This window comes from Cyrtonyx montezumae, unplaced genomic scaffold (genome assembly GCF_038088225.1).
Source record: "Cyrtonyx montezumae isolate F1298 unplaced genomic scaffold, pur_monq_1.0 scaffold_63, whole genome shotgun sequence".
Lineage (NCBI taxonomy): Eukaryota > Metazoa > Chordata > Aves > Galliformes > Odontophoridae > Cyrtonyx > Cyrtonyx montezumae.
Window position 1 is genome coordinate 479,456 of NW_027072071.1, and position 24,533 is coordinate 503,988.

Below are 24,533 nucleotides of genomic sequence, written 5' to 3' on the forward strand. Positions count from 1 at the left end.
CTCCCAGCAGCTCAGCGCCTGAACTACACCGGTGTGTGCAGCTGTTCCTCTTTGGGTGTAGGGCTCTACACTCACCCTGCTCCCACTAACTTGAACTGTGCCATGCACACACACCCGCAGCTCATCACAGAGCACATCTCATAGGAGCTGTCCTTCTGCCACGGCTGCTTTGACTCTTGAGAAAAGCCATCTGTCCTTGCAATTTTTAAATTAAATCCATTGGACTTGCTCTCAGAGCAGGAGGAACCGGGTTGGTTTTCTTCCTTCTGGCAAATTCTGGATGGCTGTTACGATTTTATGCCAAATGAATTTATGGCCCTTCTTGATGCAGAGCGCTGTCAGAGCTGATGCTGCTAGTAATTCTGCAAGCTGTGAACTGATATTTTCTTCCAGGCCCTACAGAGGAGCACAAAACACTATACAATGATGCCACTGCCTAATTAAATTGGGGACCCACAGGAGGCAGCTTGGAGCTGTTGGAGATGCCAGTGGGGAGGCTGCACCATGATGTGAGGAGCCTCACTTTAAGCCCCACTGAGTCTTGATTGACTGAGTCTCAGGGCAAGAAGCAGCTCCAGAATCATCATAGAAGGAACTGAGTCCAGAGGTGTGGCTCTAAGCAAGATTGCTGAAGGCTCTGTCCTGGAAAACGGTCTCCATAAAAGTGGCTGCAAATCCAAAATTGCCAGGAGCCAGCGCTGCCCCATGCACATCAGTCCCTGCCCATCTGAAGGATGAGTTCCTCAGGACACACAGATGTTTGCCAGCAGCTCTGCTGAGGTCACGGCAGCTTCATGATGCAGTCACACTTCTGGGAAGAGCCTCAAGTCATTGCTGTTATCTGTGCTGCTTAAGATGAGATTCCGGAGCTGGAGAGCAAAATTAATCATGATCCATGGAAGCAGAGACATCAGACGCTGATTCAAATGTAAGTTGCCTCAAAGATGTGATGCCAGATCTGTTTCAGAGCTACTTGTTAAACATAAAGGCCTGAGATAAGGAAAGGAAAAACAAAACAAAATGATTTGGAGTTAATCAGCACTTTGCCCTTCTGTCTCCTCACCTCTGCGGGTGAATTCCTTTGCAAAGCACACGGACATATATGGACAGAAAATGTTATAGAACAGCATTATTACCCATGCTGCTAATGAAAGAGTGCACTCTTCATCCTGGGTTTGCAGAGGACACCCCAAAATAGAAAGGCAGGATAACACTCCACGTACCCACCTCATTGCTGCACTGCAGGAACTCCTTCCTGCTTCATTTTTCCCAACGCCCAGCAGCCCACCCCACACCTATGGACTCCAAGCAGACTCTTCCCATCTGGATAGCAAACAATTAAATTCCCAGGAGCTAACGAGTTGAAGCTAATGAGGTCTTAATGAGGAGCAAGGAAAGATCTCAGTTCTGCCCCTTTTAGTGATGGAATTGGAGCCTTGCAACGCTGCAGAGCGGGTGGCATCGTGCACACAGCACTGGAGCTCTCTCCAAAAGCAAATTCAGACTTAGTGCCACGAAAACGTGGTGTTCTTCTCACCCATGCTCTCGGAAATAAAACAATGCAGCTTTCAAATGTCTCTCTCTATTCAAGGAAGAAAAAAAAAATAAAACAACAACAACATTTCAGCATTTTCCAGTTATGGAGAATTTTGGAAAAATGTCCATTTCCCATTAAGTTGCAGCTCCCCAAACTTCCTACGCACATCTGGAGCTCAGCACAGAAGCAGTTTTGATATCCACAAAACTCAATGAGCTGAAACACACCCAGAACCCCCTCTGGGCCCCCAGGCAACACAGCAGGAACCAAGCTGGGTTACACAGAAGGGGACTGCAGCCTGGGCTGACCCAGCAGCTGCATCTCATGAAGGTCCGGAGCCCATCACGCCATTCACAGTTGCACATACATGGGTTCCTGAGCATGAAATCCTAAAGCCCTACTTCATGTGGGTTAAGACGTGCTTTAAATAGTCAGCCTGAGCTGCGGTGCCCGCAGGGAAGATTGCCTGGCAAATGTCACATGTCTGAGTGTCCACGGCTGCACCCGGTCCGAGTGCGGCGTCCTCCAGCATCCAGCCCGGCGTCCAGGAGGTCTGTGGGGAGCAAAGGGGGAAGGGGTTGGTGGGAATGCAGACACAGCCTCTCCTCAAGCCCACAGCTGTGTCTGGATCCCCACATCGACTGGAGGACCCTACAAGGGTGGTCCCATCACCCGCTGCTTCCCCCAAGGCAGAGCATGAGAAAAGTGCTTCAGTATGAAGCCTACTGGAGAGCAGTGCTAATTTCCTCCTGTGCCATTATCACTTAAGTGCTGATAAGGCACATTAGGACTTCACCAGACAGACACTGCTTCTACTTCTTTCTTTCTCTTCTCAAGAAGAAAACAGCTTCTAAATATAACCCAGGCTGAAAATCAATAGCTTTCCCCACGGATACATCACAACAGCAGCCATGACATAATTTCTAAGGGTCTCGTTTGGGAAAAGGAATTAAAGGAAACTGGTTTGGAGACCCCCAGGGGTCAGCCCAGCGTTGGTGTCCCATACATAACACACACTGAATGCTGAGCAGGGACTGAGCATCTGAGGATGTATTTTGAAATCAATGCTTGGGGGCGTATAAATCAAAGGGACTGAAGGAATAATTAAGAGCTTATTTAATTTGCAGATCCAACCAAGGTCGATACAGGCTGCCTCAAGGATTCCTCAGCTGGGAGAGGGAAGGGTCACTGGGTTTCTCCCAAAGCAAAGCAGGCACTGTCATGGGGTTTTCATGGATCTGATTCTGCTTGAAATGGGATAACCGGTCTCAGGGCATAACCACAAACTTCTGCCACAGCTCCCCACGTTACACAAGGGATAACAGAGAGGACGGTGACGATGGGCACACGCCCCTACACTGGGAAGAGCTCGCAGAAGTGGCAGACAGAAACCTCTGGCCCCTTTCACGTTTACCTTCAGAGGTCCTCGGATTTCTACCGGTGCTTTGTCTGCAGCAGGCAGAGCGCTCTCGCTGGGGGCATCTTCCCTCCCAAGGGCTTCTGGGGTTTCATAGAGGTCCAGGATAGTCAGGAAGGAGTCTGCAGCCTCACTGTTCAGTTCCACTAACTCCTGCGGGCTGCAGCAAGCTCTCACTTCTTCCTCGGAGCTATTTGAAGTAGGAGCTATCCTACAGTCCTTCAGCCATGTGTCTACCAGCATCTTCTCCTTCCTCCCTGCCTGGCTGCTGCCGAAAGCTCCAGGAAGGGTGGCTCTCCCAGCCCCGAGACCGCTGTGCACTGGGTACCAACCACCAGAGCCAAGCAGTGGTGGGGCCAGAGGGTGGGCAGAGCCCTGCGGGGCCTCAGGGAGCACCTGGGGGCTGGCTGCTGGCTGCTCCCCTCCCTCTGTCCAAGTGTCCTCCGTGCACTGGATGGGCAGTGACATAGGGATGTCTTGGAAAGAAAGAAAGACAGAGAGGTCAGTCCTTGGGCTCTGTGCTTTCACAGGGAATCATTAAGGTTGGAATAGACCTTCCAGACCACCCAGTCCAACCCAACCCATCCCACCACCCCACTGACCACGTCCCCTCTGCGGTCCTTGAACACCTCCCAGGGATGCTGACCCCAGCACCTCACTGGGCAGCCCATGCCAACGCATCACTGTTCTTCCAGAGGATAAACTGTTCCTAATATCCAACCTGACCCCCTCGGTGTAATGTGGGGCCGTCACTTCTCATCCTATTGCTGTTACCTCCTAGAGATAACCACAAGATACGCAATTAAGGGAAAGCAGCCCAAAAAGATTTTTTAAATATAGCAAAACATTACAGCAAGCTGACTAATTTTTCTATCCCACCACAGATAACTAAATTAGCATCCAAGCTAAAACAATTTCTGTCTTTTTGTGCCAACTCATCTAGCGCTCACAAAACCCCTTCATCCTAACAATGCCTGTCTTGCAGTTTCAGCAACCAGAGAGGTCCTTTGGAACCCAGAGGCATTGCACTAAGGACTGGGTGAGTCTTAGCTGCATCCCATCTACATTTTTTCCCCTTCCCATTGCTTTATTCTCTTTTTTGTGCTATGGTGAAACAGCCCAGCGTTATCTCCTTGGTGGGGGGAGGGCAAGCAAAGCTTGCTGCCCCCACTGCCAGGGGACGACAAGAAATACGAGGCTGAGCCAGCAAGAAGTAGCAGATGTGGAGAGACAGAGAAGGCAGAGAGCTGGAGGAAGAGCATCAGCTGCTCTACGAGGGAGATGCTGAGATATTGCTGCGTCCTCGCATGATGATGGTTTTGGTCTGGGTGCTGCTTGGAGATGTTTATCTGTGTTCCAGACCCGTGCAGAGGACATTCAAGGGGTGATGCTGCAGGCTCACCATCTTCACAGTGGGGGAAATGAGGCAACCACAGGGCTGAAAGAGCAGCACGTGGCAGTCCTTTGCCTGGACAAAGCCCTCCTGACCACAGGAGGTTGTGAAAAGTTTGCAGGACCCTGAGGGATTAATTAATGGGAGTGCTGGAGGGGGGCAGACGAGCACCCAGAGCATGGTGGGGAAGAGGAGGGCAATGTCTTAGAAAGTCATGCAGGCTGCTGGGGTTCTTGAGAGCATTTGCCCAGGCAATGTGCAGTCCTTGGAGGCTGCAACACCACCATGCCTGCTTCCCAAAAAGGCTCCAGGCCGTCAGCACCATCTGACACGGATCCTTCTTGCCATCCCCAGTGTGAACTGCATCCCGTGATGGTTTAGCATGGCTCTCAGCAGACACACACACATGACCGTGCTTTGGATGGCAAAGGCAAAGCCAAAACATCGTGACAGCCAGCGCAGGGAGCTGTGCCTTCAGCCAGCTTCCTCATTACACCCTTTTTGGCAGCAAATCTCTCGCCAGCATGAGTTTAAAGGTTGAAATCCCTCCCATCAGCCTGGATCTGCTCTTTGCTGTTAAGGAGCAATTCAGCATGATCTCCCTCCCATCCCCAGCCACACTGCTCACCCACGATGGGGCCCTTCCTGGAGCTCAGCTTCTGGAGCAGCTCGCTCTGCCTGGAGCACAGCTCCCGCAGCCTGGCCACCTCCTCCTGCAGCTGGAGGAATACTTCACCCATTTCCATTGCACCTGGTCAGGAAGGAAACAAGAGGCTATGCATTATCCAAAGGCAGCAAGGAGGGGACATGGAGACAGGGAGTACATTGCTCCCGTCCCATTATGGGATCTCTGGAGACGTCAGGGCTTCACTGTGATGGAAAGAAATTGTGGTTGCAGTTTTGTTTTTGGTTTTTTTTTGCAGTTTAAAAGAAAAAAAGCTGAAAAGGGAAGTGATGCCGTCCAAAGCAGGGGATAACCCAACTGCCAAGCTCAGCTCCTCCATCTCTCAGCCCACGGTGGAGACATGCTCAGGGCCATGGATGGGACCCCGGGCACTGATGGAGTGATGGGACCAGCCCAGGGCAGGGGGCGAGGCAAGGGGCTGTGAGGACCCTTCCAACCCAACCATCCCATGGTTCTGTGAGCTTCAAGGACCCTCCCAGTCCAACCATGCAGTGGCTCTGTGATCTTTCAGGTCCCTTTCAATCTAACCATCTTACAGTTCTGTGATCTTTAAGGACCCATCCAACACAACCATCGTATGGCTCTGTGATCTTTAAGAACCCTCCCAGCCCCAGGCATGCTGCGATTCCATGATTTAAGAGAAATAACTACTTTACTTTTGCAGTGGTGTGGCAGCAAACAAACTCCTGGCAATGAACCCAATGGGGAAAGAGGTGCAAGCACAGGGGCACAACTGCCCCTTCTTCAGCCACTCAGCCCTGAGCTGCCCCTTCTGCTCCTGAAAGTACTCCACATGAAAATCCAGCTCATGCCCACAAGGTATGCCTTAACCAAATATTGTTACTACGAAGAAAAACCTCCCACGTTGTGTTCAGTACATTTCTCCATGGTTTAACCGCTGTAATGTGGATTAGACTTTCCAGTTTTACCATATTGCACCAATTATTACCAGCCTGAAAGATAATAAACAAAGCCAAAGCGTGGTGCAAATCCAAAAGCCATCTGCAACATATGCTTTGATTTGAAAGATTTGTGCAATCGCAATTAGCATAAACATGCAAATCAGCTTTGCTTCCTGTCATAGTTTCCAGGTTCACCGCTGCGAATTTAAGCCCCAGTGCCGTAATTTGGGGCTCAGCTGATGGCTTTGGGGACATCTCCTCCGTCACCCGGAGCGACGTGGGTTCCCCATGAGGGGTGAAGGGCAGAGACCCCGATGGAGCTGAAGCTCCCAGCACCAAGAGGACTGCAGACACCATGGTAAGGTTGCCTTCAGCAAAGCGTTTTCTGCACTTCTCACCCCAGAAATGAGCTGCGATGGGAGCTGTGTTGTGCTGTCATCCGTTTGGGCCCCACTGATCTTAAAAACCGAGCGTATAAAACCTGCCAAGCAGCTAACTCCACTGCTAATTAAAGATTAAGAGGATATATTTTGTCTAGGAGTTATATATAAATTGTGCCGATTAATTATTAAGGAGTGTGTGATTTGGAGCTGCCGTTCCCAACAAGACCATATTGATTTTGTACAATTCCTGCTGGTTTCTCAGTAGTTAACCACGTCTTAATTTCCCCCAAATTACCACTTTGTCATTAAGAGGACGGGAGATCCTAAGCTCCCTCGTAACCCAGAGAAGCATTTCCCAAATTGTAATTAAAGAAGCAACAGGAGATTGGGGACCAGAGGGGCACGACCCACGTTCTCCCTTGGTGCCGGGGAACAGGGTTGCTTTAGTACAGCAAAAATCCCAACCCCCATCCCCCACCTCGCCATATAACCCATGGGGACCCCATGAAGCCCCAGGGCTTTGATTTGGGGAGCACACTTACTGTGGTGGGGGGCCCTCCTGCCCCTGCCCCAGCGGCTGCAGCTCAACACTGGCCTCTCGTTGCAACTGAAAAAGTTCTCTAACAGAAAAATCCGGGGCAGGGAATTTCCCTTCAGTTTTTCAGCGCTCAGAGCGAAACCTCAACGCGGCGGTGAGACAGGAAATATAGCAGCAGTGAATTATAGGCAGCAAACCCAGGGCTTAAAATTAGCTCTGAAGAGTCCGGGAGGTGATGCTGAAGGCCAACAGTGGTCTCATGGCAGTGAGTTTGGGCCCTCCTCTGCACTGTGCCAGGTAAGCCGTTGTCTGTCCTGTGCCTCAGTTTCCCCCCTGTCCTTCTTGAGCAATGTGTTGGTGCTTTAACATGTTGGGGATTTGCACATCTGCGATGCTGACTGCCACAAAGCCTTGCTCGACTTATCCTCTGTAAGACAGCTAATATTCAATCTCATATCCCAATAATCCAAAGTAATACACGCTCCACCCCAGCTCAAATCCCTCAAAATCCTCCATACAGCATGGGAGCCAACATAAAGTGCTCAGCAGGAGATTAAAACCCTCCCAGCACTCGTGCCTTCTGCCTTCGGGATCCTGGAGAGTCCCCTGGGGTTTCCCCACTGCCTTTGGTATTTCCCTTGCGCTCCTCTGCCCTTTTGCCTCTCAACCATTGCTGGGATGCAACGAGGACTTGAGGGATTCTCATCCCCTGCTTCATCTGGAAAAGCAGCCAAGCGTTAGCCCAAGGCTGCCCAGGGAGGTGGTGGGATCACCATCCTGCTGTGGGAATGTGGCACTTGGGGACGTGGTTAGTGGGCATGGTGGGATGGGCTGGGGTTGGGCTGGATGGTCTTTGAGGTTGTTCTGTGATTCTGTGATGGGGTTGCCTGTGCCTATACCTGCTCCATCGTCCCAACCGCATCCTCTGGAGGGGCTACAAGCAACTCCTTCTCACCATCTCTACCACAGAGTCACAGAATCACAGCATGGCTTGGCTTGGAAGAGTCCTTAAAGATGAGAGAACCATAGAAGGGCTTGGCTTGGAAGGGAACTTAAAACCCCCTCAGCTTTAACGTGGAGTCCACAGTACAGCAGAGACTTTCCCTGCTTTCCCAGGGACTTCTGCAGCAGCCACCGGCCCTGAGCTGGAAGTTTCATGGAGATATCACCACCTAGTGTTAAACGTGGGGCTGGAGGATGAGGAAATGGGGTGCTCAGAGCAGCTTCAGGGCTGCACTCCATCGCAGGCCGTGGGGACACGCAGCCCTGTCACAGCACAGCAGCAAACTGGTGCCATCAGGAGTTCAGCGAGAAGACAGAGGCTAAATAGGGATGACAGAGACAGGAGCAATTAGCAAATCCCAGTGACGATGGTCTGTGTGTCTGCCTGCCTGCAGAAACATTGCCAGCAGTTATCACGGCCTGATAAAAATGAACAAGTTCACTCCACGACACAATGCTGCCACTGAGCTGGGGGTGAGGGAGGCTTTGGGGTGCTGGAGTAATTAACAGTGAGAATAATAACAAATATGAGGCAAAACGAGGACTGAACATGAGTAGGGAGAGCAGCTCATGGGTCCCATTACTGCAGCTCCAGCCACGGGACAGTGTTGGGCCATAGCACATCCAGGCTCAGAGCTTCATTGGGTCTCAGCACCCCACATCGGCCCATATGGCCTCTCCAGGTCCCTATGGCTTTCTATAGGTCCCTAGGGCCTATCCAGGTCCCTGTGGCCTCTCCAGGCCTCTATGGCATCTATAGGTCCCTATGGCTTCTACAGCTCCCTACAGCCCCTATAGGCACCTATGGGCCTCTCCAGGCCCATAATTCCCAGCACACTGGTGTCAGGGCACTATAGACCCCATGGCCTCAACAGGCCTCTATCGTTCCCAGCACATTGGCTGTATGGCCACTATGGGTCCTATTCATAGGATCACAGAATGGCTTGGGTTGGAAGGGACCCCAGCCCCCCTGCCACAAGCAGGGCTACCACTCTCCAGATCTGGTACTAGACCAGGTTGACCAGGGCTCCATCCAAGCTGGTCTTGAACACCTTCAGGGATGGAGCACCCACAGCCTCTCTGGGCAGCCTTTTCCAGCATCTCACCACTCTCTCTGTGAATAATTTCCCCACGACATCCAATATAAACCTTCCCTCCCTGAGCTTAAAACCATCCCCCCATGTCCTATCACTGCCTACCCTTGTAAAAAGCCAATTCCCCTTTTAAATAACAGAAGGCTGCAATGAAGTCTCCTTGTAACCTTCTCTTTTTCAAGCTGAACAAGCCCAGCTCCAGGCTGATCCTGTCTCTGTAGGGGAGGTGCTCCAGCTCTTTGATCATCTTTGTACCCCTCTCCCCATCCTCCAGACCCTCTGCAACAGCTCCACAACTTGCTTGAATTGGGGGCCCCAGACCTGGATGCAGTACTCCAGATGGGGCCTCACGAAGGCAGAATAGGGAAGGTCAATCCCCTTCCTGTCCCTACATCCCACCCCTCTGCTGATGGAGCCCAGGATCCCATTCCATTGCCAACCCCCCCCCCCCCCCCAAGCTGCAAGAGCACCCCACTGTCTCACGTTCAGTCTTTCACCCACCAGGACACCCAGGTCCTTCTCCACAAGGAGCTCTTCTCCCAGTTTGTACACATACCCAACTGCAAAACCCCATACTGTCCCCTTAATATCCCCGTCACTCCCCACATCTCCTGTACCAGGCCCCTACAGGACACCTATCGCTCCCAGCACCCTGATATCAAGCCACAATAATCCCCACAGCATCCCTGCCTCTCCCCAACCCCCCCAGTACCCACTGCTCCCCCTCACCTCGAGCCCAGCTCCCAGCCCTTGTGTGTCCCCTATAGGCCCCCCACCCATCTCCCACCATCAGCGCTTAGAGCCCCTACAATCCCATCCCCCTCATCTCCTTCCGTTGCTGAGGACGGCGCTAGGACCGCGCGCTGTGCACCTGTGCCCCGGGGCGAGGCAGGTGCCGGCTGAAGCCCCGCCCCCAGCCCCGCCCAGCCCCGCCCCCCCCAGACGGCACCTGCGGCCCCGAACCCACGGCCGCCGCCGCTACGGAGCGGGTGAGTGGGGGCGTCGCGGGTCGTTCGTGGGTTCCGGTTGTCGTGTCTTGGTCCCGTTCCGGATCCTGGTCCCGGACCAGATCTTGGTTCCGGTCCCGTTCTTGGATCCGGCTCGCTCGGTCCCGATCTTCGGTCTCAGTTTTGGGTTCCGGTTTTGGGTCCTCGGTCCCGGTCTTGGGTTCTGGGTTTTTGGATCCTTGTGCCAGACCTCGGCCCTGGTCTCAGTCTCGGTTGTGGGTCTGTTTTCTGCCTCTGAGCTCGTCTGCGGTCTTTGGGGTCTCCTGGGTCTCCAGTCTTTGGGGTCCCCCAGGCTCCCAGTCTTTGGTGTGCCTGGGTCCTTGTCTTTGTTGCCTTTTGGGTCCCCCATGTCCCTGGTGTTTGGGGTCTGGAGTCTTTGGGGTCCTCTGGGTCCCCAGTCTTTAGGGTCTCCCAGGTCCCCAGTCTTTGGGGTCCTCTGGGTCCCTAGCTTTGTCAGCCCTTGGTCTTTGGGGTCCCTGGGGTCCTTGGTCTTTGGGGTCCCCTGAGTCTCAGTTTTTGGGACCTTCTGGGTCCCCAGTCCTTGTGGTCCCTAGTCTTTGCGTTCCCTGGGTTCCTAGTCTTTAGGGTTCCCCTTGGTCACAGACTCTGGGGTCCCCAGATCCTGGTCTTTGGAGTGTCCTTCATCCCTGATCTTTGGGGTCCCATCAGGTCCCAGGTCTTTGGAGTCTCTCAGGTCCCCTGTCTTTGGGGTCCTCTGGGTCCCCAGCTTTTGCAGCCCTCAGTCTTTGGGGTCCCCTTGATTCCATTTTTTGGGGCCTTCTGGGTCCCCAGCCCTTGGGATCCCCCTAGTTCCAGTCTTTAGGTTCCCTGGGTCCCTAGTCTTTGGGGTCCCCAGTCTTTAGGGTTCCTGTTGTTCCTGATCTTTGGGGTCCCCTTGGTCCCAGACTCTGGGGTCCCTGCATGCTGGTCTTTGGAGTATCCTTCATCCCTGGTCTTTGGGGTCCCACCAGGTCCCATGTCTTTGGGTCCCCCAGTTCTGTTCTTTGTGTTCCTGATTTTGGGTGCCATTCCCTGCCCCTTGAGTCCCTGTCTCTGTCCTCTGTCCCCGCTCTCTGGTTTTGGGTCCAGGTCCTGGTCTCAGTCTTTAGTCCTCCTTTCTGGTACTGGGTCCCCAGTCTTCACTCCCTGCTCCCAGTCCCATTCCCACCCTATTGCACCCCTGGGATCAGCACACACACCTCAGCATCGCTCTTTTTTTCCCCAATCTGCTCAAAATAAAAGACTTGATAAGGGGGGGAGGGGTTCCCCCATCCCACAGCTGCTACATCTCTTGGCTTCTTATAACCCCAAAAACCTTTGGCACCCCAACCGACATGGCCACGTGCAGCCGAGGGCTGCATCAGCTGGCGGTGCTGATGTCTCTGTGTTTTTATTTGTTTTATTATTATTGTCATCATTTCGGTTTTCTCCCATTTTTGTTTATTTTGGGGGGTAAAATTAATCTCTATTTCAGCCCTGGGGGTTCCTCCCTCCGGCACCGAGGAGGAAGCAGCCGTCCCCATCACGTGCGCACTGTCCTGTGCTGTGACCGTGATGACTGTTTTCCCTAAATTCCTTTTTCTCCCCCTCCCCCCGCCCTTTATTTCTTCTTTCTTTATTACTTTTTTTTTTTTCCCTTTAAAGCCTCCTTGAAACGCAACAGGCTCTAGAACTTCTGCACATCCACGCTGCGCATGTCACTCACACCTCGTGCGTCCTGGGGACGGTTATGGGGTGGCCGCAAGTTTTTTGGGGTTGCAGTGGCCAGGGGAGACTATGGGGGAGGTGGAGGTGAAAGGGGGGGGGGGAGGGGGTGACTTTGAGCCTTGGGAAGGGGCTGTGCAGTGCGAGGCTGGAAATGTCCTCGTGGCAATGCCCCCCCACCCCCGGGACGCACCCTCCGGGTGACTCAGCTCTGCGGGAGTGTGTCACCGTGTCACCGTGCTCCTATGGGACACGGGGACAGTGGCAGAGGGGGGGAGGGTGGGGGGAGGAAACGAAACGTCCCACGTCTCAGCGTGGTTCCTACGGGGACCCCATGAGTCCCCCCCTACCCCCCACCCCCCTACCCCACACACACGCTCGGGGCTGAAGTGGGATAGGAGAGTTTTGGGGAAGGGTTGATGAGAAATTTCAGCCCTGAGGGCAGATTGCTGCTTTTTTTTTGGGGGGGGGGTTGGGTGGAGGGGTGGGGACTTCTCCAGCTTTTAGGGAAGAAGATGGGGTAGTGGTTTAGGATAGGACCCCCCCTTCCCCCCCTCCCCCAAAGGGATGGACCCTTTGGGGCTGAAGCTGTTGTGTGCTGCCCGGTGCCTTCCCCAGGGTGCTGCGCTGAGGTTTGTTAGCAGATAATGAGGTGCTCGTTAGTGTGGTCAGGGCAATAGGGCCGGCAGAGGATTAGGGTTGAGGGAAACGGGGTTCCTCCACTGTGGGGTGGGAAGCTGGGGGGGTGGGGGGAGGGGAAGAGAGAGCTCAGATTAGAAACAATATACGAACAAGGATTTGTTCGGGCTTTTTTTGAGCAGAGATTCATTTTTCCCCCTTAATTCTGCTTCTCCGCTCCCCCCCCCTCTCCCCCCCCCACACACATTGGGCAATAAAGCACTGTCTGAACGCCGGCATTGATCTTGGAGCCCTATGGGCACTGAAAGCAGTGACCCGGGGGCTGAGTGTCCCCCTCCCCTATAGCGCATCGCTGAGCCCCCCCCGCCCCTAAACCTCATGGGGCCGTGGAAGAATGGGGACCCCGCACTGAGCTCCCTGCCCTTGAAGTTGACAGCGGGATGCTGGGGGAGGGAAGGGGGGGAGAAGGCTGAGCAGCTCCCAAAGCATTTTAAGAAAAGAGGAGGAAAAAAAAAAAAAAGAGAGGGAGGGGGGAAAGGAGGGGGTGATCCTGAAGAGGAGGAGGAGGAGATGGCGGTGAATGGCTCCCGCAGAGCTTCTCCATGCTCCGGTGGCAGCGGCTCACAAAGAGCAGCAGGGAGGAATGGTCGGCGGATGGGGCAGAGCCCCGGGTACTGGGATTGCTGCTCCCAGACAGCGGCAGCTCCGAGCGATCTGCACGCATCCTCCTTCCCAGGCAGGAGAAGGGCCCGAGGGAAGGTTCTTTCCGTGCATCCCAAATGTTGGAGTAAACCGTTTCAGTGCAGGTTTGCGGGGTGCAGGTGATGAGAAGAGCTCTGGGAGAGCTGCTCTGGGCAGAGCACGCTTTGCAGGTTGCATGCAGGGTGAATTAACCTGGGTCTGTTTCTCCCCTCCAGGCTAGAGGAGCCATGAAGCCCCCACGGACCCCCTGACCCTGAGCCGTGCACCGCAGTGCCTGCAGACAGCATGAGGCTGCTCCGCCGCCGCTACAGCCCGCTGAAGGTGGCCCTGGTGGGCGCCGTCTTCCTCCTCTTCCTCTTCATCCTACAAAGGGACGTCAGGGACGGCGACCCACACGAGGAGCCCTGGTTGAAGAACATCGTCGATGGGAAGGACCAGGTCATCGACCTGATGCTGGGCGCCGTGCACAACCTCCGTGACTCCATGCCCAAGCTGCAGATCAGGGCCCCGGTGCCCCCGGAGGAGCCACCCCGCAGTGCCCGCTCCTGTCCCCCCGGCTTCTACACGGCTGCAGAGCTGCGCCCGCTGCTGGAGCGACCCCCCCAGGACCCATCCGGCCCTGGGGCCGATGGCAAAGCCTTCAAGAAGGAGCAGTGGACGGCAGAGGAGAGCAAGGAGAAGGAGCGGGGCTACGAGAAGCACTGCTTCAACGCCTTCGCCAGCGACCGCATCTCCCTGCAGCGCGCGCTGGGACCCGACAGCCGCCCGCCGGAGTAAGAGCCCCCTCCTCCCAAAAGTGTGTTGGCCTCCTTGGCTCCGTCCAGGGCAGAGTTAAGGGGAAATCAAGGCAGAGTTTGGCCTGCAGCTGCCCACTGCAGGAGCTCTGTGCGCTCTCCATGCAGCTGCTCATTGCATGAGCTCCATGCCCTCCCTCTGCAGCAGCAGGGAATACTAAATTTCTCCCCATCTCCTGTCCGCTTGATGCTTGAGTTTTAATTGCAGAGGGTGAAACGGTGCAGCAGCTCTTTGTGTACCTGCTCCCAGCTCCAGCATCTGCCCCCCTCCTCTCCTCCCTCCCCTCCTTTCTTCTAGCCCAGCCCTAAGCTGACTTTTTCTTTTCTTAGCCGAGTGGAACAGCCCCAGGCAGGGGGCGAAGGAAGCGGCCTCAGCACCGCCCGCCCGGATTAGAGTGTGCCCCCAGCCCCTGCCTGGTCGGGGGTGGGTTTGAGGGGGGCTCCTGGAGGAAAAAAAGCTCTGAATAGGAGAGAGAAGCCGCGCCGGCCGGCGATTATCCGTGCCTAGCAGGTGTAGCGGTCACAATGGGGCAACACCGGGTCGGGGTGGGATGGGAATGTCATTCACTGGACCGGAGGCGACGGGGGCAAGGGGAGGGGGAGAGAAGAGGTAAACCCAATGGAAATCAAAGAGGCAGAGCTGCAGGGGCTGTCGGTGCCGCTGCCCCGCCGTGCAGAACGCCGCGGTGGGGGACGGATGGCGTTTTGTTCCGGCATGCCGACCCCGCTGCTTCTTCATGCCTGATGCATACCCGTGATAAATTCTGCTTTTTCTTCTCTTTTCTTTTTTTTTTTTTCTTTTTTTCATCCTCTTCCTCCCCCAGGTGCATCGACCAGAAGTTCAAGCGCTGCCCGCCCCTCCCCACCACCAGCGTCGTCATCGTGTTCCACAACGAAGCGTGGTCGACGCTGCTGCGCACGGTGTACAGCGTCCTGCACGCCTCGCCTGCTGCACTGCTCAGAGAGATCATCCTCGTGGATGATGCCAGCACGGACGGTGCGTGGGGCTGTTAACGGGGCTGCAGGATGAGGAGACAGAGAGCAAAACGCTCCTGGGCTTTTCTGAGTTTGTTCCCTACTGCCCTGTGTGCCGCTGGGTTTTTTCATTCCATGCGGATAAACCCCGGGTGTTCGTCCCACGTCCTGCACGCACCTCCTCGTTATATGGCTCACTAATGAGTTCCACCCAAAGCAAATGAATGGCACGGTGAGGGGTGAGGTGTTGGGAGAGGAGCAGACTTTACCCTCGAGCTCTGCTTCTGCCTGCAGCAGCTCCCAGGATGCGTAAAGCCGTGTGCGCTGCTGCACCTGGAAACAAAGGCATTGCTGCACCGGGAAACAAAGGGATTTCTGCACCTGAAGCATCTCCTGGGGCAGAGCAATGCGTTGCTCTGTGGGCAGCATCTCTGGGGGAGCTGCGGTGGTGCTTTCTCATGCAGCACCCTCCTTTCTGCTGGGTTTTCTGCCCTGAGCACTGCCCATCCCTGAGCATTTGCGGTGCAGGGTGACCTGGATGGCAGTTCTCATTCCACCCCAGCGAGCTCCAGGTTGTGTTTTGGCCAAGAGGTGGTGGCCTGGCTGCGTGCAGGCACTGGCAGGGCAGGAGATGCTGGGAGAAGTCCTTGGGAAGCCAAGCATAGAGCCAAGAGCTTTGTGATGGGGACATGGGTTGGGTGTCCCTGAGACTTTGGGACTCTTTTGGGGTGTCCAGCTCTCTGCTGAACACTTTGAGTATCCCCTCCATGGCTTTTGGTTTGGTGGATCTGCTCCAAGCCCAGGTCAACCTTGGAGATCCATACCTCAGTGATGAGATCTGTGTAGTCCTGGTGGCTCTTTAACCACAGAGCCAAGAGCCCTTGTTCCCCCATCCCTCCTTGGTGAGGGCAAAATGGCAGTGACATTGAAAACTTCATTTAGTGGGCATGGTGGTGTTGGGTTGGTGGTTGGACTGGATGGTCATAGAGGTCTTATCCAACCTCTTATGATTCTATTTAGGAACGTGATTTAGTGGACACAGTGGGGATGGGCTGATGGTTGGTCTGGATGATCTTAAAGGTCTTTCCCAACCTCAGTGATTCTTTTCTTAGCCATCAAAAACCTCTCCGGCTGGTGGAATTGGGAGGATTTGTGTCGCCCTCACCTTGTTGCAGGGTGCAAGTGGGATCGGGGAATCCCTTTCCCTCCCTGCAGGGACCCCAGTGTGCTGATGAGTGCAAGGAGCAGGGGCTGCGCTCACCCTGAGTCTGTCCTCCCCAGAATATCTGAAGGATGAGCTGGACCGCTATGTGAAGCAGCTGCAGATTGTGCGGGTGGTGCGGCAGGCAGAGAGGAAGGGGCTGATCACAGCCCGGTTGCTGGGAGCCAGCGTGGCAAGCGGCGAGGTGCTCACCTTCCTGGACGCACACTGTGAGTGCCCACCTCCCCACCATCCCCTGGATGCCCCTGAGGTCAGGATGCAGCCCCCGGTCCTGGCACATCCCACCGAGGCGATGCTGATGCCGGTGAGGTCGGTTCACCCTTTCTCCTGCCCCAGGTGAGTGCTTCCACGGGTGGCTGGAGCCCCTCCTATCACGCATCGCCGAGGAGCCCACAGCCGTTGTCAGCCCCGACATCACCACCATTGACCTCAACACCTTTGAGTTCTCCAAGCCAGTGCAGTATGGCAAGCAGCACAGCCGGGGAAACTTTGACTGGAGTCTCACCTTCGGATGGGAGGTCGTGCCACCCCGCGAGAGGCAGAGGAGGAAGGACGAGACCGTCCCCATCAAGTAAGCCTGAACACGGGGTGTTTCATCCTCCCCATGCCAAGGTAGAGCCCTACATCTGAGGAGGAGCAAGCTCACATCAATGCAGGTCAGGGGCTGAGCTGATGGAAAGGAGCTCTGTGGAGAAGGACCTTGGGGTCCTGGTTGGCAAACAGGGTGATCATGAGTGAGCAGTGTGCTTTGGTGGCTGAGATGACCGATGGTGTTCTGTTTGACCAAGAGATGACCAACAGTTGACCAGCAGGGTGACTATGAGCTAACAGTGTGCCCCACTGGCCAAGAACACCAGCGGTGTCCTGGTTGACCAGTGGTTGGCCAATGGTTGACCAAAAGCTGACCATGAGCCAGCAGTGTGCCCCAGTGGCCAAGGCCAGTGGTTCCCTGTGGGGCAATGCACAGAACATGGCCGTGGAGCCCCACATGGAGGGTGCAGAGATGGTGGGAGCCTGGAGCTGGGGGTTTTCTTGCTGCTTCGTGACATTGTACGTTCCCAGCATGGCTTCCCATGGCTGCTGGGGCCATGGGCTCTCTGTTAGCTGATGCTCGGGCAGAAGGGAAACCTCAGTGTGGGCCTGGTGAAAGTCCAGACACAAATGTGACTTTGAAGGAAAGCACTCCACAGTCGCCTCCTGCTCCAGCTACATCTCAGTTCTTGCAAAGTCTCATTAAGGGATTAATTTCCTCTTTTTCTCTTCTTGCACTTAGAGCCCACTCTGTGGGCGTGGGGCAGTACTGAGCTGGCAGTGCAGTGAGCAGGATGCTACTCGTGGGTTGGGCCACACTAATTTTCTTTCTTTTTTTCTTTCAACCCAATTTTGCAAGCAGAGAAGCCCCCAGCACCAAAGCATGCTGTCTTGTTTGCTGCAGAGCTCCCTGTTATGCAGCAAAAACAAATCCTTTGCTGGGTGTGCTGGGGCTGTTTGCAGCAGGTTTGCAGAGTTGCCTGCATGCACCTAACTGAGCCCCCTGCAAGCAGGCAGGAACACCAGCAGGTGCAGGAAGGATGCCTGAGGGGGCTCCTTTAAGCCCCCCCAAAGTCAGGTAAATGTTCGTGCTGTGATTGCTCCATGCAGCTGATGGTGATGCTGTGAAAATGCTCAAGGTGCCGTGGAGCTGTGTGTTGCACGAGGTGGTGGAAAGCATCAAGAAAAATGGGCTTTTGGCTCTGGGAACCTGATGTCCCCACAGAAGCAATGGGGTTTGTCCAGCTGCTGAGCCCCACAGCCCCACAGGGACACCCGATGCCGTGTTTGGCCGTGGCCGCATCCTGTCCAGCGGGACTGGCTTTGTGCAGAGGTCACCCGGGAGACGTCCTGGCCCCAATAAAGGTCCCTTTCTCTGTGAGCCAGCACGTTGGCTCCCAGCAGCGTCTCATCTCTCTCCGCTCCTCTCGACAGGAACGCAGCCGCTCAGCGAGCTCTTTTTTTGTCTTTCTTTTTTTTTTTCTCCCCCCTTGAATAAAAGCAAGTTTCTGTTCCAGCCTTCCCCTTCCAAAGATCAGATGGAACAGATTAGAAAAGCCAGAGGAGTGAATAGGGTGCCTGGTCACCGAGCTAATCTCTCTGCCTTTCTTTGCTGCAAAAGGTTTTCTGTAATCAAATCCACCGTGCTTTGCTCTGCATCCCAAGGCAACAGAGTGAGGCCCCTCAGTGCCACGCTGCCCCATGTTCCTGCTGTCCCCTCCTGGCGTTGCTTCTGTCCCCATGGTGTCACCTCTGCTATGGCCATGGGAGCTTGAAGGGCCACATCTGGGGTTGGCACGCAGCTGGTTGAGGGGATGCTGCTGCCCAGGACCACCCTCTGTGATTTCCCCAGAATTCAGATTTGTGTTTTGGAGTTTCTTTAACCTGTTCTGCAGATGGACGTGCACGCAGCTGCCCTCCAGCCTTATGTTTTCTCCCTCTCCTGTAGGTCCCCGACCTTCGCTGGTGGCCTCTTTGCCATCTCCAGGTCATACTTTGAGCACATCGGTTCCTACGACGACCAGATGGAGATCTGGGGGGGAGAGAATGTGGAAATGTCTTTCAGGGTGAGCCCGAGGGGGCACTGCATTCAGAGCACAGCTCTGGGGACGTCCTTCGTCCCAAACCAGCTCAGCCTCCACACCTCATCCCTGCAGGTCTGGCAGTGTGGGGGTCAGCTGGAGATCATCCCCTGCTCCGTTGTGGGCCACGTCTTCCGCTCCAAGAGCCCCCACACCTTTCCCAAGGGCACGCAAGTCATCTCCAGGAACCAGGTCCGCTTGGCTGAGGTCTGGATGGATGACTACAAGGAGATCTTCTACCGGAGGAACCAACAGGCTGCACAGATGGCCAGAGAGGTACCTGCATGCCCGTGGTGGTCTTGCTGATGTAGAGTTCTTGGGTGGCTTGGGTTGGAGAGACCCTTAAAGAGTGTAGAGTTGTAGGACGGTTGGTTGGAAGAGTCCTTGAAGATCACTGGACCGTGGGATGGTTGGGCTGGAAGGATCCTTAAAGGTCTCAAAGCCAGGGGATGGTTGGATTGGGAGGGACCTTGAAGGTCTCAAAGTCATAGGATGATTGGGTTGGAAGGGTCCTGAAAGGTTATAGAACTATAGAAATGGTTTTATTGAACTATAGAAATATTGAAATGGTTGGATTGGAAGGGTCCTTACAGATCATGAAGCCATGGGATAGCTGGATTAGGAGTGACCTTGAACATCATAGAACCATAGTGTGGTTGGGTTGGAATTATCCTTAAAAGTCACAGAACTGTAGGATGGTTGAGTTAGAAGGGTCCTGAAAGATCACAGAACCACAGGAGGATTGGGTTGAAAGATCCTTAAAATTCACAGAACCATACGGCGGTTGGACTGGAAAGGTCCTTAAAGCCCATCCAGCTCCAGCCCCTCTGTGGGGTCCTGGGGTCTGAGCCTGGAGCTTGGTTCTGAACAGGGGGTGATGCAAAAGCTCTGCAGACTCAGCTTGGAGCTGGGAAGCCAAATGCAGGTGGGAAAACACAGCCAAAGAAAATAAATCCTTTGGGCAATAACGCTTCCCAGCCACTTTTTTTTTTTAACATTTTTTTACAACACCAAATTGTTATGCTGCAGCTCAGCTTTGCTCTGGTGCCCCCTGGGGTCCTGCAGTGGGTGGGGGGATGGAGCTCTTGGCCTCGAAGGGGGATGTGGGGAGGGATTCCTGCTGGCTCTGGAGATCAGTTTAATTTTCTCACGTGACTTTGCCGATAGAAGACGTATGGTGACATTACAGAACGGCGCAGGCTGAGGGAGAGGCTGCACTGCAAGAACTTCACCTGGTACCTACAGAACATCTACCCTGAGATGTTCGTCCCCGACCTCAACCCGACCTTCTACGGAGCAGTAAGTGCAGGAACGAAAGGCTTTACTTTCAGCAAAAAAAAAAACCTTTTTGCTTCAGCTGGGAGCTGGAATCCAGCAGAGCTGGTTCAGGGGCCCTGGGGGATTTGATGCTTCAGTCGGGTGGAAGAGCTGAGCGCTTCCCGGAGCCCCGTGCCATCGCTGTGGGCACAGATGGGCACGTAACGCCGGGCAGGTGCTGGTGTCCAACCATCCGCGTGGCGCTTCGTGGGTGCGGTGACGTGTCCCCGAGGGCTCAGCACTGCCTCTCCCCACCCGTTTTTCTGTTTTTCTATTTCCTGAACCTTTGCTCACCTCTCATCGCCGGGGGGGAGGCGTTGGCACGGGCGTTCCCCACCACGTCCTGGAAAGGACAGGGACCCGGACCCAGTGCCTGACACACACCCAGTGCCACATCATGGGGCTGAGCACTGCCATCCACCCTACGTCAGATGTTACCTTTCTTTTAATAATATGTTTTAAATTTTCTTTATTTTTTTTTAATTATTTTTAATTTCAAATTTATTTTTTTTATTTTTATTTTTTTATTTTTATTTCTTAATTTATTTTTATTTTTTTATTTTTAATTTCTAATTTATTTTCAAATTTTATTTTTTCTTTTTATTCCATAATTTATTTTATAAGTTCATAAGTTCATAAGGTTGGAAAGGACCTATAAGATCATCTAGTCCAACCATCCTCCTATCACTATCTCTACCCAACTACTAAATTAAGTCCTTTAGCAATTTTCATTTTTAATTTTCTTATTATTAATGTCTAAATTTTTATTTTTTATTATTTTCAATTTTTAAAATTTATTTCCATTCTTATTTTTATTTCAATTTTTGAATTTTTCATTTTTTAATTTTTATTTTAAATTTCTTAATATTTTTTTTATTTTTATTTTTATTTTTATTTTAAACACTTTATTGTTTTATATTTGTTTTAATTTAGTTTTTTTAATCTTAAATATCTTTATATTTATTTATTTTTACATTAATTCCTTTTTCAAATTTGTATTCATTTTTAATATTAAATTCCTTCTTTTATTTTTTATTTTCTAATATTTTAATCTTTTAATTTTTTGATCTTCTAATTTCGTATTAATGTTTTATTTTTTTAATTTTTAAATGTTTTTCAATTAATTTTTTCACCCTGCAGATTAAAAACGACGGCACCAACAGCTGCCTGGACGTTGGGGAGAACAACCACGGGGGGAAACCTCTCATCATGTACCCGTGCCATGGGATGGGGGGCAACCAGGTAAGCACAGTGCTCATCCAGCAGCACCCCCACAGCTATTTTATTGTGTGTTGTCCCCCCCACCCCCAACCACCACCCAATGGCTATTTTATCATCATCCCCCCCCTACCTAGTGCTATTTTATCCCTTCATCCCCACCCCTAGGGTAAATTTACCCCTTCCACCCCCGCCCCCCAGCTATATCTTATCAATTTCCACCCCCCCTAGCTCTATCTTATCACTTTCCACCCCTGCTCTGGGGACTATTTTATCAATTTTCCCCACCCTGAGGCTTACTTATTTCATTGTGTTTCCCCCACACACTGCGGGTTATTTCATCTGGCCCACCCCTCCCACCCTATGAGAGCTCTCATCCATTTCCCCTCCTCCCCTCTCTCCCCCTAAGAGTTATTTTCTCATGTCCCTCCTCCCCGTGAGAGCTATTTTATCACTATTTTTCCCCCCCTTCTGATTGCTACTGCCTCGTGCTTCTCACCCCTAAGATCTATTTTATCCCCTCCCCCCAGGGACTCTCTTATTGGGTCTTCCCTTGCCCCAAGGGCTCATTCCTGCAAGCACCTCTCTCACATGGCTGCTCTGCCCCCTTCCCCCCACCTTTGCTCCTTCCCACTGCAGTACTTCGAGTACACGACGCAGAGGGACCTGCGGCACAACGTGGGCAAACAGCTTTGTCTGCGGGCGGGTGCGGGGCCGGTGCAGCTCGGGGAGTGCCGCTTCCGTGGGCAGCCCACGCGTGTGCCCCCCGACGAGGAGTGGGAGCTGACACAGGTGAGCATCACTGTGGGCATCCCCTGTGCTCAGAGCAACCCCAGCGCCGTGCCCTCCATGTACGCTGTGCCCCCCCCCCCCCTGCACTGTGCCCTGCGCTGCATTCACACATGGAGCATTTGCTGCTGCATCCCTGGGCCACGCATGTGATGCAACCGACCACTGCATACTTGCTGCATCCCTGCACTGTGCGTTTGCTGCGGTCTCCCTGCACCATGCACTCGATGCCACGGCACCGAGCGTTCAATGCTGCATTCCCTGCTCTGGTGCTCAGTGCTGCAAACCCTCACTGCCTGTTTTGTGCTCCAGATCTGTGCTGTGCTCTCAGTTCCACATCCCCACGCCACTCAGCGCTGCAGTCCCGCACTGTGTGCTCACTGCTGCATCCCCTTGCTGCCCGCTTGCAACATCCCTGCACCATGCACTTGACACAGCCCTGCGTGGTGCATTGCACGCAGTGCTGCATCCCTGCACCGTTCTCTCACATCCTTAGGGCCGAGCTGAGCTGGGCTCTGTCTCTCTCTCTTGATCCAGGACCGCCTCATTAAGAACCACGCATCCCGCATGTGCCTGACGGCGCGTGGCAAGCACCCGGCCATGGCCCCCTGCGACCCCTCGGACCCCCACCAGCTCTGGTCCTTCACCTAACATCAGTGCACTGGAACCCAGCCACGCTCAGGGCACTGGCAGCCAACTCTTTCCCCTCCTTATTATTATTATTAATTATTATTATTTTTTTTTAATTTAAAAGAAGCAAAAAGCCTTAAATATGCTGCAATTCACATCTGGCCTTGAAACTTCAGCCCTGTGCCTTTTGCAGACCTCGTGGAGCTGGGGTGTTAACGTGAGAAACCCTAAAAAGGGGCATCGTGGAGGAGCCCAGGAAGGGTCATTGAGGAGCCTAGTGCTCCATTTTGGTGCCTGGATGGGAGAGATGGCGCTGGACTCGTGCTGGACTCATTAAAGAGACCCCAAACTTGCCCTTGGGGTCTTCCAGAAGCTGTCACAGCTGTCCCACATGTGGCCCTTCCCTGTACCCAAGGAAGGCAGCAGGGTTGGCCTGGCTGTGGGAGATGGACTTGGGGGCTCAGCCCCATAGAGAGGAACTGGGATGTATGGGGCAGCTGCTGGGACCCAGCCCCACACCAGCACCCAGTGTCCTTACTCGTGGTCAGGGAGAGGGACCTCAGGAAGCTCTGTGGTGCCACCTGCCTTAAATCCCAGCCTTGATTGTAGGGGAGATGTTAGAGGGTTGTTATTATATTACTATTTTTGTCATTGTGACGTTGCGATCGTTGTTTCTTGGGGTGGTTCTGCTGCTCCTCGTGCTGAGCAGGAGGAAGGGGTAGGGCTGTGGGGTGCTCCTGGGCACTGGGCAGGGGTCACCCAACCACAGTCCCTGCTGTTCCCCAGCCCCACTGCTCCCTCTGCCCCAATTTTGGTACTGTTTTGTTGATAGTTGTGAAGAACTCCTCCTGGAAATGGATGGGGGGGATCTGTCTTTTGGGTACATGACCTGAAATAAAAAGATGATTTATTTTACAGACCCCATCTCAGCTCTGTTCCCTCCCCCAGCATGACCCCAGAACTGCCCCCAGCCCTGATCTGATTCTGTTGCCCTGGAAGTCCTCTTCATCATCTGCAGCCCAAATGCCCCTTTGAAGCCACCTTCTTGCAATAAGACTTCAGGGGGTCTCAGGTTCGCCCTGGGCAGAGTTGGATTGTGCCTCCTTCCCACGCGCGCCCTTCTGTGCTGATAAATACAATGACGTGATTATTCAGAGACAATTTTTCCCAATGAAATCTCATGTTTTCTGCAGTGATAAGAGCAGAAATGTGGCAGGTGCGTTCTTATCTTTCCTATTTCTTTTTTTTTTTTTTCTTTTGGTATAAGCCCATGGAACCTGGGATGTGTGCCCACTCCGATGGCAAAACTTGAGTATTGAATCTCCCATCGAATAGAACCAGAGAATGGTTGGGTTGGAAGGTTCCGGAAAGATCACAGAACCATAGCGTGATTGGGTTGGAAAGGTCTTGAAAAGCCAAGGAACCATGGGATGGTTGGGCTGGAAGGGTCCTTAAAGGTCACAGGACCATGGGATAGTTGGGTTGGAAGAGTTCTGAAAGGCCAGAGAACTATAGGATGATTGGGTTGGAAGGGTCCTGGAAGATCCTAGAACCATACAGTGGTTACTACTGTCGAACCAACTTCACCACACAACTGACCACAGCCCCGTGTCTGCATCCATCCAACTGAATCCTTACCCACCAAGCAGTCCACCCTTCACTTGGAGGATGTCCCACGAGAAGTGCACAATTCCCAAAACACTACAGAACCGCCTCCATTCATTTCTGAAGGACAATATATATACATAGGCTGGACTTTTTTCATTCATTCATCTTGCCAAAAGTCAGGGTTTTTCTTTTGTGGTGGACAGAAATATTTCAAATAAAAAACACGCAGGTGTAAACGTGGCCGTGCAGGTGCACTGTGATGATAGCAGAAGCTGGCTGAACGCATCCTGCCGCTGTTGTGCAGTATGAGATAAACTGAGCATGTTTACTGGAGGTTGCCCGCATTTAGAGTACGATAGCTTCTG

General features: G+C 53.3%; 2 protein-coding genes across 4 annotated transcripts; one reads left to right on the forward strand and one right to left on the reverse strand.

Annotated features, from left to right (window-relative positions):
• Positions 1 to 1,590: 1,590 nt before the first annotated feature.
• On the reverse strand, positions 1,591 to 6,995 carry LOC136057371 (uncharacterized). Its single transcript, XM_065750080.1, has 4 exons — positions 6,860 to 6,995; positions 4,976 to 5,098; positions 2,952 to 3,430; positions 1,591 to 2,090 (listed from the first exon to the last, which is right to left on the reverse strand). The coding sequence occupies exons 2-4, from the start codon at positions 5,091 to 5,093 to the stop codon at positions 1,935 to 1,937; spliced, it is 753 nt and encodes a 250-aa protein (XP_065606152.1). The 5' UTR covers positions 5,094 to 5,098; positions 6,860 to 6,995; the 3' UTR covers positions 1,591 to 1,934.
• Positions 6,979 to 23,477, forward strand: GALNT6 (polypeptide N-acetylgalactosaminyltransferase 6). 3 transcript variants are annotated; one of them, XM_065750053.1, is made up of 11 exons: positions 6,979 to 7,152; positions 13,219 to 13,776; positions 14,622 to 14,794; positions 16,054 to 16,203; positions 16,331 to 16,565; positions 18,474 to 18,591; positions 18,682 to 18,882; positions 19,774 to 19,905; positions 21,064 to 21,165; positions 21,781 to 21,933; positions 22,468 to 23,477. In XM_065750053.1, the coding sequence occupies exons 2-11, from the start codon at positions 13,289 to 13,291 to the stop codon at positions 22,579 to 22,581; spliced, it is 1,866 nt and encodes a 621-aa protein (XP_065606125.1). In that variant the 5' UTR covers positions 6,979 to 7,152; positions 13,219 to 13,288; the 3' UTR covers positions 22,582 to 23,477. The 3 variants fall into 3 exon arrangements, with proteins under 3 accessions (XP_065606125.1, XP_065606126.1, XP_065606124.1); XM_065750054.1 differs by lacking the exon at positions 6,979 to 7,152 and adding an exon at positions 9,878 to 9,940; XM_065750052.1 differs by lacking the exon at positions 6,979 to 7,152 and having other exon boundaries at positions 13,152 to 13,776.
• The last annotated feature ends 1,056 nt before the right edge of the window (positions 23,478 to 24,533 follow it).

Coding starts and splice junctions, on each gene's coding strand:
- LOC136057371 (XM_065750080.1), bottom strand. CDS start 5,093: ATGGAAATGGGTGAAGTATTCCTCCAGCTGCAGGAGGAGGTGGCCAGG. Junction 3,431..4,975: donor CAGGAAGGGCCCCATCGTGG/GTGAGCAGTGTG, acceptor TTTCTTTCCAAG/ACATCCCTATGTCACTGCCC. Junction 2,091..2,951: donor AAATCCGAGGACCTCTGAAG/GTAAACGTGAAA, acceptor TGCTCCCCACAG/ACCTCCTGGACGCCGGGCTG.
- GALNT6 (XM_065750053.1), top strand. CDS start 13,289: ATGAGGCTGCTCCGCCGCCGCTACAGCCCGCTGAAGGTGGCCCTGGTG. Junction 14,795..16,053: donor GGATGATGCCAGCACGGACG/GTGCGTGGGGCT, acceptor TGTCCTCCCCAG/AATATCTGAAGGATGAGCTG. Junction 18,592..18,681: donor ATGTGGAAATGTCTTTCAGG/GTGAGCCCGAGG, acceptor TCATCCCTGCAG/GTCTGGCAGTGTGGGGGTCA.